Source organism: Balearica regulorum, chromosome 8 (genome assembly GCF_011004875.1).
Source record: "Balearica regulorum gibbericeps isolate bBalReg1 chromosome 8, bBalReg1.pri, whole genome shotgun sequence".
In the NCBI taxonomy this organism is placed as follows: domain Eukaryota; kingdom Metazoa; phylum Chordata; class Aves; order Gruiformes; family Gruidae; genus Balearica; species Balearica regulorum.
In genome coordinates, this window is record NC_046191.1 from 13,544,640 (window position 1) to 13,560,517 (window position 15,878).

At 37.3% G+C, this 15,878-nt stretch overlaps 1 protein-coding gene across 1 annotated transcript in view; it reads left to right on the forward strand.

Moving 5' to 3' along the window:
* AK5 (adenylate kinase 5) overlaps positions 1-15,878 on the forward strand; it is a 92,716-nt gene that overhangs the window by 38,506 nt on the left and 38,332 nt on the right. Inside the window, exons 7-8 of the mRNA XM_075759736.1 lie at positions 8,181-8,271; positions 14,524-14,600. Of these exons, the coding sequence (XP_075615851.1) occupies positions 8,181-8,271; positions 14,524-14,600 (168 nt within the window). The remainder of the gene's footprint in view (positions 1-8,180; positions 8,272-14,523; positions 14,601-15,878) is intronic.

The window sequence follows — 15,878 nt, forward strand, 5'->3', positions numbered from 1 at the left end:
TTTTACCTGCCGTGCCACCAAATAACTGATTTCTCCCCTCGCCTCCAATCAGATCTAGCTCTCCTTCAATTTGCTGTTTTCTGCTCTACAATGGCCCGTAATTGCATGGTGTCTTTCCCATCAACTCTTGCCACCGCATTGCCAGAGGCACTCATTTTTAACAGCTGAAAACTGATACAAGTCAGGGTGTTGGTCAACATGATCACAGCATAAAGATAGAACTTCTCCCTCTTTCTGCCTATCAAAAGCTATTACTCCACATAAACCTACAAAGACGGGCTATTACTTCTGCTTACTGTTAATTGTTTCTTCAGTTAAGACATACCATTTACGTGGCGTCATACTGTTCCATATTACAAGTATGGATGCTGGCTTAACAGAGTTTCATCATGAAGGGAATTAAATTGTTAGAACATCTCCACACTTGCATGCCACAGCACTGAGTTCTTGAGTTTAGCATGAAATAACAGAAGATCACTTTAAGAACAAAAAACTCCAAAGCCTCTCTTTTGTAGTCATTGCATTGTTTATGTACTGCCAAATTAACAGAAAAGGGAGATGGTTAGCAGTCAAACTACAAGCGTGCCAAGATATCCTCTTTTGTACTGTGGGAATGGGTCAGAATCTGACATAATTTTTGCATTTCATATCAAACGTAACAAAATCCCTAAATCTGTTCAGGGTCCATCTCTTTGTTTCTAGAGGAGCAGAGCAGGTTTGATCTGTCAGTGTGTATGTTTGTATTTTCACATTTTGTGGTATAAAGGCAGTTAAATTAGCTGATAGTTTCCATTATAACTGTGTAGTTATTCTTTTTTGAGGGTCATTTCAGTTCTCACTAATGTTACTGGAATATGTTATTTGAATTTGATGGTTTAATTTTAATTTTTTTCTTACCGTACTGGATTCTGTCTATGCACCTAATGTGTTCAAAAATTACATAGTTACTGCTTCAATTGCACCTATTTTGAGCAAGTGAGTTTGGGATATACAAAAGCTAGCAGCAGCCCCTGCAGAACTGTCAACTCCACTCAGGGCTGGTGATCGTTCACCCTCATGCTTGTTTACAAGTAGCACTCATAGCAATAGACACTTGGATGCCAAGTGGAACTTGAGAAACTCTAATGGTAGAAGTGTGGGGACTCTACATTGATTTATGAATCCTCCATGGAACTCCTGTGTAAAAAATAAGGTGTTAACTGGTTTATTTTAGATAACACAGAGTATTCCTTAGGATTTTAATAATGGTGATAAAATCTCCAATTCAGTTTCTTTTCTAAATCTGCCTGATACCAATTTATGACCTCTGCTTATTGCATAATTTTTTATAAATCACTGGGGAGCTCTAGTGTAATTTCAGTTGTAGGTTTTTTTCTGTATGTGATACAATATCATACAAAAATTAATCTGAGATTTCAAAGTATTTGATATAAAAGACAGAAAATATTAGAACTAGAGAATGGATTACAGAGAAATATCTCTCCCTTTTGTTCCCTCCCCCCACTTTGGCATGTTTTGGAGGTTTTACTGTTGGGGGGGGGGGGGGGTTGTTTGTTTATGTTTTGGCTTTTTGGTTTTTGGGGGTTTTTTTTGTTGTTGTTGTTGGTTGTTTTTTTTTTAAAGAGTATGATTAAAAGTACTTTATAATAGGGAAATTTTCCCTGAGCTCCCTGCCTATACATTCCAGCTTCATTCCTCAGTTCTTCTGCTTATTATTTTTTCCTATACAAGGCTCCCACTCTTTTTTCCTGTCCTCCCCTCCCAATGGTTATTATTCTACCTTATATATTTTTGCTCACATATTTCTTTACTATTTTCCCATGTTGCTGATTTTTTTTCTTTTGCTGTTTCCACAGTTCTCTGGAAGTAACTGTACAAGTAAATTAGCTTGTAATTATTATGAGAAACAAACTAGGGATGGAACAACAATAATAAAGGGATTTCTGTGTGGTTGTCCAAAAATTGTGAAGCAGCACCTACACACTTGAGTGTGTGTCTCACGTCACCTTTTAGTATTACCAAGGGTAAAATAAAACTAGTTCTTATTTCTTTTCACTCCTTCAGGAGCAAACCCTTGCCTAAACCAGTCTGAAAAATAGTGTCACGGTTGTAGCCTCTGCCACCTGAAAATCATTGTAACTTGCTCAATTTTATGAATTCTGTGTTACTAGCTAAAGGATTGGCAACTTTTCAACCAAAAAATACCAACACTTAAAGGATAGTGATACAATCTGACTTCTAAACTAGGTATTCTCTTTTAAAAGCATGGGATAACTGTGATACAAGAAGCCATGATTTCTTTTTTGATAGCTTACCTTTTTTTTTTTTTAATTTAAAAAGAAATCATTCCTCCATTGCAGGTGATACTATATGGATGATTTGTCCACTTCCTAAACAATGACTGTGTTTCACTTCCACATGTAGCTGGTTAATGGCTTATAAAGCCAGAAGTGACAGCTATGGAGAGCAATTTTTAGACTGCAGACTTTCCTGAATTAATTCCTATTTGAATTTGAATGTATTACTATTTTTCTTTTTTAGGAATAATATTTAAGATTTTCAAGTCATGGGGAATCCATTGCCAATTATGATTAATTAAGCAATAAGGAAATTGGCATCAGAATGAATTTTGCTGCTTGCTTCAATTCTGAATTTGTCTCACTTGCATCCTTGCATCTTACAATTTTATCTCCTGGATATAACTACTTCTAAAATTTCTCTTTCCAATGGAAAGGTACAGGAAACAGATTAATTTTTCAGCCTTCTCTGATCTCAGCCCTAATTCTTCCCTTATTGGACATCGTAGTCAAGTAACCATTCTCACAGTCCATCTGGAAGTCCTTCCAGTTTATCAGCTGTGGATATGAGCACTGCACTGAGGATCCAGGAGCTATCACCCCTACACCAAACACCATGATGTTATGTTATCACTTGGCTTACATGCAGCAGTCCTGTTCATACCTCTAATTAGACCCTCTTACTAGGCAGAAAAACCCAACTCGTGTTCACTTAATTGTTCACTATAAATCTCCCTTCAGAAGTTGCCTTGTCTGAGAAAAAAAAAAATCCCTACCCTATTTATATGACTGGAGATCTGATGGCCTATTTTCCACAGCCAAAGATCAGTCAAACACCACAGAAAGGTCTGTAACTGAGAATGTGACTTAAAAGAACAATTCAAAGCAACTTGTTGGGTTTTTTTCTGACCAGCATTGACTGCAGTCACAGGCTTAGCACTCTGTACTCACTCCTGCTCTTGAGCACCAGTGACAAGTAACTTCCTACTAAGGCAAGACCAAGAGGTGAAAAGAGCACATACAAATACCATCTTGCTTGCAGCAAATGGGTCTGATAATCAGATCACCTGTACCTTTAAATGTACAATATTTTTGGCATTTCTTCAAGTGACGTAGTATATGTTTCAATGACTGAGCGAACACTCAGACATCTATGAATTGCAGTTATTGTTGGAGTCTTTGCCGGCAAAGAGAGCAAACAGAGCATTCATCATCCAATTCCTGTAACCCTATTTGGTTTTGAGGTGGATGGGAATATTGCCATAGAGCAATTAGCCCAATGTCGCTATTTTAATTTGGACGTGGCTTATTTTCTTTTCATTGACATCCATCGTGTTATAAAATAGAGGACATTTTGGTTGGACTAGATGATCTCTAGAGGTCCCTTCCAACCCCTACCAATCTGTGAGTCTACTGTTGCAAATGCTATTTAGCTACACGTTTACTTGGAGGGAGGATTTATGCTTTCTCCATTTCTAACTTTATTTCAAAGTGCACAAACAAGATTTCCCTGCAAGTCTGCTGCAACCAGATTTCTTTCTAGTTTTCCTGTACTCCAATTTGAAAGGCTATTATGATTTTCCCCTATTTTTGTGCTGTCATTTTGGATAAACCACCTGCAAAGACCAGCAGTGTCATTGGGGATGAATCAGTCTGTAAGGGGCAATGCCAGGCTGAATCACCTCACCCTCACCCAAAATTCTAGTTAACTGCAGTTTCCTTGATGCTTGCCTCCTGATAGACGGATGTGAGGAAAGATCTGTGCACTTTTTTTCCTTTAATTCAATATGTGGTATTGCCAAACCTCCATTTGTCATCATTGATCAGTGAGATTCGCAACGTTCAACAACTCAGACAATTTTTCTGTGAAGCTCCTTCTGCTGGCTAGGATTTGTTGGGTGCTTATTTAGAAACCCTAATAATTTTGTCTGAACGCAGCAAGTACAATCTGCTTTCCCTAGAAAAACTATTTACAACACAGAAGACCTAGAAAATTTTTTTCCATCATTTTTAAATGTAACACTGTGCCAGCATCAAATCCTCCAGTTCAACATTTTTCACTTGAACCTGGGATAATCTTTCCAGAAAATTCATCATTATGCCAGTAATCATTTATTTTCAAAAAATAAAAATACATATATATACACACTGAGGTACATGACTTCTACTCATAATTTTTTTACTAAATCATGATGTCAGAGCAAAGCAAAACTATTTGAAACTCTACTAAAAGGAAGCCTTGGAGACCGCAGAGATCTGTTCTTGTTCCTCCTTTAATCCTTGGGATGTGTTCCCCTGAACCAGGTGGGAGCAGAACAGCATGTGGTGTAACTACAGTGTGTGGGTGCGGTTAATTCACATCCTCCCAAATGATGCTGTATTACCTCTTCCTCCCACAGAAACAACATTATTGAACTGACTGAGGAGAAAGAAGGTAGAAAAAGCCTCTCGTACATTCCTTCCTCACAGGGAGATAAATCATGGAAGCAGGACTACTTAGAGAAGTGATGTGGAGATTGCTGCCTGGCAGTTTCCACGTGTGTGTGTGTTGGGCAAGGGGAGGACTTTACTAGATTCTTAGCAAGCATAGCCCCCAAATGTACTTCAGAAAGGTTTGTGAAACCTTTCTTGGCTCAGAGATTTAGGTTGGTTTCTTAAGCAATGTGATTCTCTTGTCCTTGGAGATCCTCCCTCATCTTTTCCTGCTTCAACAAAACAGAGATAGGGAAGTACAAAAACCCCATTAGTGCCTCATTGAGGGAAACACTGTAGAGTGAGTTCAGACCTCAAACCCCATTGACCTGACAGGGAAGAGATGCTTTCCTTCTTCCTGCATCCCTGGTAAAGATCGTATCCGTTCAGATAACAATACAGTTAATATGTCTTGTGTATTGCAAATGCTTTCAGTGGCATGTTTAATAAAATTTTATTTCTATAAAGCATAGGACTTGACTATAATTAAACTGAGCCATCCATAAAGATACCAGTAGATAATTTAGTTGCAGAGAGCTGTTTTAAAGCAAGTAGGGATTTGTTTTCAGTAGGGAAAGCAACCTATTGATTTAGACATGTTCTGCTAAAAATACAAGTTTTACTGCTGTTTGTTCTTTGTGAATAGGGTTGTTTGAGTACCTTTTATGTTTTATTCAAGCCTCCAATAATTATCAAAGGATTTAATTTTAAAATGTTTAGCAATTCAATGAAGTACAGAACTAACACAGTTACTTAGTTTCTTTTAAAAATATTTTCTCTGTGAAAGCTACCTTGCCTTCCTGTGGCTCAGGGTATTACAATTCTCATTTTGCAAGGGGAAAACTGAGTTTATGTGCAAGCTTCAAATAATTGGTTTTCTTTGGGTGACAATATAGGCTTTCATTACAAAGCCCAGATTTTTCAGAGTACTGAAGCACAGCTGGTGTTCTTTGAATGGGGGAAGTTGATGTTTCAAATTCTTGGAACTTTCAGAACGTTTTGAGATTGATCATGCGGTTTTTTTCATGGTAAACTGGATTGTTCAGAGGAATGCTATTAATGAGAAAGCAAGCCTGTCATCTCTCCAAGTGTGGTGTGACCTACACAGTAAGGATCAGACACAACCTGATGACAATTTACTGGTTTTTATACATACACATACCCACAAACATCACATTATATATCTTCCCTAGCATATCTAATGAAATGTGAACTCTTTTGGCTGAGAAGCGACAGAAGAAAAGCATATCCCTACACTTCCTCGGAGACAGACCAGTGCAGAGTTCAGAGATTAATAATCTTTTCTCATCAAGAAGGAAATTCCAAAGCTGCTCTTGTGCATAGATAATAAATTGCCCAACAGCTTCATTTAAGACCTGTTCTTCCACAAGCCTCAGTTTTGACACAAAATGCAATTCTTCTAATACACAAATTTCTGCTTCATAAATAAAAAATAATGCTTTGAGTTTTGATTAACACTGAATGGCAAAATAATGCTGCAAGAATAGATAAATGCCTGCCTAGACAGATGGACAACTGTGCTGAATCACAGGATGAACTTCTGAGTGGTCTTCAGGGTCAGAGCCAGAAACTCCTTGTATTGATAATTATAGAAGATTCATCCGTGATGGAAATGAACTCTACGGCTGAGCTAAGAATAAAGCCAAATACTAAGACCTTAAAGATTTAAATTGTGACTAATACCAATTAAAATTTGAGCACTCAGACAGGTGTTGAGAATCAAGCTTGTTGACAGCAAACTGTCTACAATGGTTGCCTCTCTCTAGTATACTCTGGCCTCCTACAAGATTCCTTTCATTCTTTGTCTCTTTGATGTTCCATCCCTATTTTTGAGCTATTTCTGACATTTAAATAATTATTCTTGGGCTGATATTTGCCTCTGAGTTTACGTTGACGTGCTGGTGGAAAATTCCATAAGAAAGCAAATTTCATTACCAGTGACAGAACAGTTAAATATGGACAGTACAGAAGTTATCACAAGTCATAATGAAAAGAATAATACTGATTTTGCAATTGTGGGTGTTAGACAAGGACTTCAGTATCTCTGTAAAATTAACTCATTAAGTATCATGCTATATTCTGAGATACATATTTGGAAAACAACATCTCTATAAATGTTATCTTCTGTAGCAAGGTTGCTAGCAGTGTTTGAACTCCTCTCTCTATGGCTTTTCCCTGCCTATCGTTTCTACTGTGAGACAGGCAGGCATTGGTGAGATATCTGAAAAGGTGCTCAACAGTCTTAGACTTGAAAGAGCGAGCCCACTGAAGTTCATGAGCTTGCAATTGCTAGTGTAATGCTTTTCGCTCTGGGGTTCATTCTGCATCCTAAACCATATTACACTGAAGATACAGAATGATTGAAAATAGTAACTTATCCATGGGAGCATGCACTGAATGACAGCCATCTGATGTGACCATTATTTGCTTGCAGCTCTTACTTGAGGTTACAGTATTCCCTTTTTCCATAGTAATGTACCTGGCCTCAATTCAAGAAATAAGAAAAAATCCAGAGCAACGGCAATAAAATATCCAATTTTTTTTCCCAAAGAAAGCCTTAGTAAGTGATGATCTAAATAAATGAAGTATGATAAATACGATAATAAAAACACAAACTCCCTGTCAAGCATATCACCTGGCCACATAAAGAACCTGTCAGACAGAGCTGAAAAAAAACTTGTGAGAATCAGTACTAGAATTTAGGCAAAAGATAGAATATCTGATAAAAGTTTAAAATTGTAAGAAATTATTTGCCATTTTAAAGGGGCTTTGCTTTCCTGATTTTATTAATTTATTATGGAGCCAATACATTTTCTGGTAGTGTGAAATCAAGAAAAGCTTTCTTTTCTATATAATAGGGGACTTTCAAAAATACTTTACTTTTTCCTAAGAATTTTGCTCAACTACTTGAAAAAATCATACACACATACATTTCACAAAAATTGGTTTCAGACAATTCAGAAGTTGCTGCAAACTTTTCACTTGCAAATGAAATAGTTAATTATACTAATCTCTGAAAAGAAATGACAATAAAGTAAACACATTTTTGGCCTTTATGCTGTCATTTTTTTCAACCCTCCAACGGCTGAAAAAGTAATATGCATTACTAGTTTTACTTTCTGCTTTGAAACTTCATTCTCTGAGAGCAAATCAATTTTACTGTAGCTTCTGTTCCTGACAAGGTATTAAAAAGAGGCAAAATGGTTTACAAAATTAGTTTAGTTTTCAGTCAGAATTAAAATGAGTCATACCTAAAGCAATGGACAGCACACAGAAAAATAGAAAGGTTCCTATCAAGAAGGCTTGGGGTGAGAAATCATGTTACATGTTGATGTTTAGCCAAGTAGTAAGCAGTATCTGATTATCAAATTTTATTTATTTTTTTCATAGTTTGATGCAGACAGAGATGAAGAAGAAGTGTTCTTTGACATAAGCTTGGCAGTTGACAACAAACTATTTGCAAACAAAGAGGCTGCAGCAGGTGAGTTAATATGAGATTTGAATAACCACATTTTCTATACTGCATTTGACATTGATGGGATGCCTTTTTCATATTCTTAAGTATGCATGTATGTACTGTAGCAGTCTTGACTGACCTCAAATATTTGCACAACCTAGGGCAAAAAAAATTAAAAATCTCTTTACACTTGGAAACTTTATACAACCCACCTAACATCTTGTTTATCTACAAGCTCACCTTAAAATACTATGGATAGTCCACTAAACAACTATATCATTAATACAAAAACTTCCTAAGTTGATTGATTCCAGTTGTCAGCTATCTGTTTCAGTTCCAGATCATATGATACCTCAGTGTCACGAGAAAACTAGTCCTATGAGATTAATGATCATCCTCCCTAGTAATTGGTACAAATTCTGAAACTGTGTGTGAATGTCAGGTGTTTGGGGTTTTTTATTTATTTATATGTTTATTGTTTGTGCTTATTGAGGCTTGAATGTCTTCAAAGAAAAAGCCTTTGAGGGACAAAGGGCTGCAAAAAAATTGAAGCTAAAAATCAAAGCACTGAGAATCCATAACATCTGTCAGAAATATTTTGCTTGAGGGGAACAAGAAAGTGTTCCTTGGTAGCTTCACAACTTTTTCCTTTTACAGATGGCATATCTGGCTGCCTTCCAAGTAGACCATGAGGGTTATATAGGTAGATGAGGTCATAAATGTCTTGTGCAACAGCACACAGAAAGAAAAAGAAAATTCTAGGTGATATATTTCCCTGTAAAATTTACTAGCTTTATTAAAACAAAGATTAGAGAAAATCATGTATCTGATCACTCCTCTGTTTAAGGGAAAACTCATATGCCATAATTTGGCAGATCGGATAGCTTCAGTTATTTGTAATGGTGAACAATCATCTGGCAAGGAAGGAGGAATTGATGAAACACAATGAAGTCTAGTAGTAGCAATACATCTATTATCTGTTTTTGACAGAGAGGGGATTACTTTTTTCTACTAGCAAGACATTTGTAAATAACAGTGCTTCAGACAGAAAGATTAGGTTATATTTTCAAGATTTGAAAGGGATTCCAAGCTAGTTAGCCTACAACCCCCACCCATAAGGCTGTTTTTTATAATGTTCAAAATGCGATAAAGGTGAATTATCAAGGCAGGGGATGGGGTTGAGAATAATAAGTGGTCAGCTTTGAGATAAGCTAGTAGTCTTTAAGTGGCACGCGTACCTGTTTTGTGCTTAGCCATATTCCTAGAGGCAAGAGATTGATTCCAAACCTAAAATGGCATTCCCACTGTATAGCATTGTATTGATAATTACCTGTGGATTCCCTAATTAAATGAGCTAAGTACCAAATAGCAAGAAGAACAAAGAAGTGGCATAAAGGTGCTAGCTCTGACAAACAGATTGACAAAAGCTAAACAGTTGCACGAATTGGTTGTGATTCTGGATGAGTTCCAGTCCGTTCCTTGAAAGTGTGATCACCTTAATAAATTCCTCACCAAAATAATTGGAGAGCTATGAGCTTTATCAGAAGCCATGCCACAATCATCTAATTGGTGCCTAACCTGAGCACCGGTAATAGTAAGGAGATTCAAAGTAAGATTTCTAGAGCTCCAGTGAGACCAGATATTTAATTTCTAGAGGTCGCAATTCCAACATTGCCTTGATCTCACTTTTTGTCTTTTAATCTTATTAGTGATATTGCAATATATTTTGGTTCTTGGTGGCTAACGTAAACATAGTATTTCTAATATTTTCATGCCTCCACATCAATTTAGTTCATATGCTATGCCTGTAAAATCCAGTTACAATCAACTGTGTAACAATTATGCGGAAAGAAAACAACTGAATATTTTTATAGATTAAAATACAATTTTCTCATTGTTGCCTTCTATGACATATTAAGACTGTTGCTAAGAGCAACAACCTGTCATGAAACTCAACAGTGTAAAGTTGCAATAAAATTTGTATTAGAAGCATTTTACTGAGAGCAAAATTAAAATGTAATCATTCTAATGCTAATCAGTCCTTCAGTAAATTATTTCTATTATATTCCACTTGAAATTTATCTTCTAAGCATTTGTCTTGCCCAAGTGCTTATATGCAATATGCATTGAGTTATTAAATGGTGCTTCAGAGAATGTTCCATAACATAAGAAGACATTTTTATTTTATTGAGCTTAAACATGCTATTAAGAGAAGCAACGTGCTTCACAGGGTAGTCTCAGATTACTTTTATGACAGTCAGTGCTGAACAGTGCAAATACTATAGTTAAAATATGTGTATAGGCATATTTGAGACAATGAACCATATTGAACAGAATTGCTACCGGGATTTGAAATAAATAACAGATTTAAGCAAGGATTGGAAATACATTAGCTGATTTGCCAAAACACAAATGGTCCAAGGAGCAGACTTAATTAACTCACATGATGGGGTATAGCTACCTTGTAATGGGAAGTTAAATCAACTGCAGATAAATTTAGACAGATCAGTACAATTTAGTTTCATTGTATAAATGAATTTAGTGAACCATGAAAAAGCAATGCTTGACATTTGCATTCATGAAAACTTAAGGACGACCACACTTTCAATGAAAGTGACAGGCACCCAGGCTCAGAACACTGAAATGTTTTATAGGACCAGAGACATTTACGGCCACCATGCCCCTGGGTTCTGGGGTGCATTTCTGTGGTAGGAATCACACACCTACCTAGTGAGACTAATCTTTATGAATGATGCCTTCAGTGTCAAGATACAAAGCATAGTCAAAAATAGGGAATACATTCTTGCTGATTTACTGTTTCTTTTTTTCAGCAGCCTGCTCCTCCCTGGAGAGCTGATTATTCAGTTAACAGGGATTTAATAAAAACTTCCAACTGATTTATTTTTTAATTGTGCAGTACTGTATCTAATAAAATCCTCTCTTTTTTCCTCTAAGGAAAACACAAAGCACATGAAAATGACCAGGTTTCCCTTACCTCAACTTCATGCGTGCACTGAAATTGAGGAAGCATATTTTAAGCCACAAGAGTACCTTTTCAGATCAAGTGCTTGCAAGGTGTTTCTCCATGGCAGTAGAGCTTTTCATGCATTTTCTTAATTTAACTGTTGAATTTCCCCTTTTAAAATTGATACAGTTAGATCATTTGCAATAGATTCATACAAGCACACAAAGGCTCTAAGTTAACCAAGAGCTGAGATTATCTGGTGTAATGGGGCATGCCTTTGAAAGGAATTAGGACAATTCAGACTATAAGACTTTCCTCCTAATGGTAAACAAGTATTAATTTTTCTTATAGCCTAGTTCTCAGTGTACCAACTTATCAAAGGAAAAACAATGCCACTCAGAAAGGGCAGTGAAACTTATGATCAGCTGGTTTGTTGTCAGAGCAGGAGATGTGCAGCCTGCAGACTCATTGAAAGCAGCAGGGCATGTTTGCTTCCAAATGCCTTACCCAATCCTCCTCTTTTCCTTAAGCCAATGTTTCATGTTTCTCCTTTGATAGCTGAACATTGCTACAAGTTTTACATAAAACGTTGCTGATTGAAACCTGAGCTCAGAAAACCTGAGCTGAGTTTTGAATTATCCACTCTAACGCTCTCCCTTAGCTTTAGCCTGGTCAGTAGCTTTGCCTGCCACCAGGATTTCTGACTCCCAGTACCTTGCAAAGTGGCTATCTGGTATGGTACGCTTCTGCTGCCATGTGTACTAGCCATTAATTAGTGACCCTGTTGACCTCCCCTAGAAGACCTGTTTTAGCAAGTTTTAGTCCAAAGTCAGCAAAACATACTCCCTCCCAGCAACAAACTGAGCTAGAGGATAGCAAACTACTCGTGCTTATTCATACTGCACCAGGGATATCACAAGTACTCTTGTATATCCCCTCATTATTTTGTCCTGGGAGTAGCCATTTGCTTCAATTAATTTCTGGTAGGTGTGTCTTTAGGTGATTTGAGAAGGGTAGGAAAGTCTCTATACTGTTCAGTGATAGATGGTTACAGGTTTTGTTAGTTTTCATTGAACCAAGGAAGAAAAGACACGTATTTTCTATTTTCCTGGCCTGCCTTGAATATACCCTGGAAAGGAGCTATGCTTCGCCAAGGGAACTGGTGTCCTAGTTCAAGAAAAAAGGCCTTAAGATGCTTGACCATATTAAAATTGTATAACCATTATGGCTTTTATCACTTAAGATACATTATGCATGAGTATTCATTTTCAGCCTGACCTTTGCATTTACGTTTGCAGCACCATATTTCATATTAATGTTTCTAGCCAAGGATGCATACTGCTCTTGATAGTTAAGTGACAGTTAATCAAATACTTGCACACAAGTGCCTGTAAAAGTGATTGATGTGTCAAGGTAGGCCAGTGCTGGTGACGACTGAGGCTTGGTTAAATTATATTATTAACAATGACACAACGTTAAGAATGAGACGTTAGGTGTGTAAAATAAATCAAAAAAGTAAGATTCTCTCAGCAGTTGTAAATCAATTTGGTTGCATATATCTTTTACAGACAGGTGTTTTCAAAAGACTGTAAAGCGTATGTGCCGGAGAACATGCTGCATATATAATGTGACATTTTAGGGTAGCAAGAGTATAATCTCTCTGTTATTTTTTTTATAGCAATCTGATAAAGTATACATGAACATTAGGGGTGAAAAAAACCAAAGCCACCAGCAGATGGTAGACCCAAGTCTTCACTGGTATCTCCAAACAGTTGCATCAAAGATAAATTTGGAAGCAATTGTAATATGGATTGCAAATTAAGACACCCCGGAATCATCATCTGTACCAAGCAGTTATGGTTTTAGTCATAATGACATCCAGTTCCTCTCCTCTGCTTTCTCTCTTAGTGATGTTTAGTTCACCACCTACATAGATTATTACTATGTAAACTTTAAAAGCAAACAAAAGCAGATAATACGTAAATGCATCTGGCACAAATTGAACTGCAAAATCTGTTATTGATAGTGCTTGTTACAGAAAGCCACCCATACAAACATCTCTAATAGTGAGAAAACAACTCGAGGTCAGCAATAGTCTTAAAACTATGTATCCTCAATGCCAGTGCTTGCAGGAGTATCATACTAGGCAGAAACACCTGTAACCCAGGTAGAGATACCTGTAACCCAGGAGAAAGTGAGTTGTTTTCTTTCTCATCAGTGATCTAGTCTGACTAGGGACATGAGTGCACAAAACAAAGCATATCTTGTACTTCCCCTGGTGTTTCCTGTTCCTGCTCCCCAGATGAAGACAGTTATTGGACTCACCCGTAGCTACCAGCTGGTTACAATTTCTAGATCTCTGTGTGTCATTACACATTATTCTCATTTTAACAATGGTGTGAAAAATACTCCTGTAGTTACACGCATATTGACATTTTAACATGTGCTGAATATGTGCAGGATTTGGTTTAGGGCTGCACCATCTGGAGGGCACAGGAGACTGTTTTCTTCCTCATTGCCCAGGAGTGAGATAATCTGAATGGGATGATCATGCCACAATATATGATGTCCATGCTATACCCTTCCTGTGTTAGACAGAAATATGATTAGTGGTTTATCCTCTCATTCTGGTTTAGCAATGACTATCCCCCTACATGACTTCTTGAAATACCAAGCCAAATTTCTGTTATCCTGCACCTTCAATAGTTCAGCTGAAGCTAAACTGTAAAGATCAGCCAGGTCAAGGCTTCTCAGCAACTGAATTTTGTCATCCCAAGTGCAAGAGGCTGCCACAGGAAGATGATGGGGAGAAGGGGCAGAGCCACACTGTTGCCTTGGAAAGGTGTGGGGATAGGATAGGAATGGGGATTGTAGCTGCCAGAAGCAAGCTGCATTGGTCCCCCATCAACATCCCTCCAGAATCCTTGTCTGCTAATCACTAATAAGTCAGTATTTGCTTTCTCTTTCCTAAACATGGTTTTTATTCTCCCCTGAGCCAAGATCTCTATGGCAATTTTACAATTGCAAGTCATGGCATGCAGAACACCCTACCCAATAAATTTGCGATCTAGCTGAAACAATTCACCATTTAGTATAACCATTTCTTATCAAGATTTGTGGTAGCTTTTATGGATGCTTTGAAGGCTTTGTTAATGGAATACCATTCACCTGGGTACTCTAGCATGTCTGAATGGTTCATTGGATCACAGTTTTTGCATACATACAGACAATTGGAAATACTATAATGTTCCATCACATAAAGTGAAAATTTCCAATATGGTTCTGAAGTCTAATTTTCTTTCCTATTTTAGGGCCAAATGAACTTGATTGCAATCTGATTATGGATTCTGGAGATACTGTTTATACAGAATTTGACTTTGAAGACCAGGTAATTTTATATATATATGGCCTCTATCTAGGTCGTTTTCTGGTTTATGTAAAAACTGTGCTATACAATTTGTCTGAACAAGGTGGTGGAACTTTAAAGGTACCTTAGCCAAAGGGCTTTTTAAGTGCAATATAAGTAAATCTGTGATACACAGAGGTTGCTTTCTGGTTATGAGAAAAGAGTGAATATTATTGTGGTATTAAGATCCCATATCTGCCATTACTGTACATTGCTGACTTTCCTCCACAAATTTTAAAATGTTGGCAAACATGACAAATAGAATTGTTGGAATGCACTGTAAGTCTACTCTATATTTAAGAGGAGGGAGTAAAACATTTTTCAAAAGAGAGGCATAAAAGTCCAAAACAACAAGTGTGAAATGCAACTGAAACCAAATCATTCTGCCCTTGAAAAAAAGTGTTTTTAAGAATAAAACAACAACAAATGCTTACAGCGTGTTGAAACTAGGTTTTCTACTGATCCCTTCCTATTCACATCTGAAAACTAAATTTTGAAGAAAGAAGGCTACAGAGTGCAAAAAAGTTTCTATACATCTTTCCCCTCTAATCTTCACCTCAACACTGTTAAGGCCACATCTGGAGTACGGTGTCCAGTTCTGGGCTCACTGGTACAACATATGGAGCTGCTTGAGAGAGAAGGGCCACTAAGATGATTAAGAGGCTGAGCCATGTCTCTTGGAAAGGTTGAGTGAGGGGAGTGTTCAGCCTGGAGAAGAGAAGGCTCAGGGGGGATCACATCACTGTGTATGGAAATCTGAAGGGAGTGTACAAAGACAACAGAGCCAGGCTCTTTTCAGTGATGCCCAGTGACAGGACAAGAGGCAATGGGCACAAACTGAAACATGGGAGGTTCCTGTGGCTTGGATACTGTGCTAAGAATAAGCATTATTATTCTTGTTACTGTGCTGTGGGTAAGCAGTAAAAGAATGACTTATAAAAGCCATCTGCCTATCACATGGCCATACCTAAGGGTGATGGTTTTGTATGTTTTGCTTTCTGCCTTTGACTTTTGCATGACTCTGCTTGAATTTTCCTCACAAATACCACAAACACTTCTCTACATTTGTGAGCAGCTTGGCAAAGAATGCTGTTTTGTGGTTCTGTTATCGTTCAATTAAATGCAGTTGTGAATGTTCTCACCTCTTTCCTCATTCACAAAAGATCTATTTTCTTGTGAAATTTAGAGCTAGTGACAAAATCAGGACCAACAAAAGTGAATTTTTATTCAGTATCATCTGTTCGTTCATTGTTTTTCTTT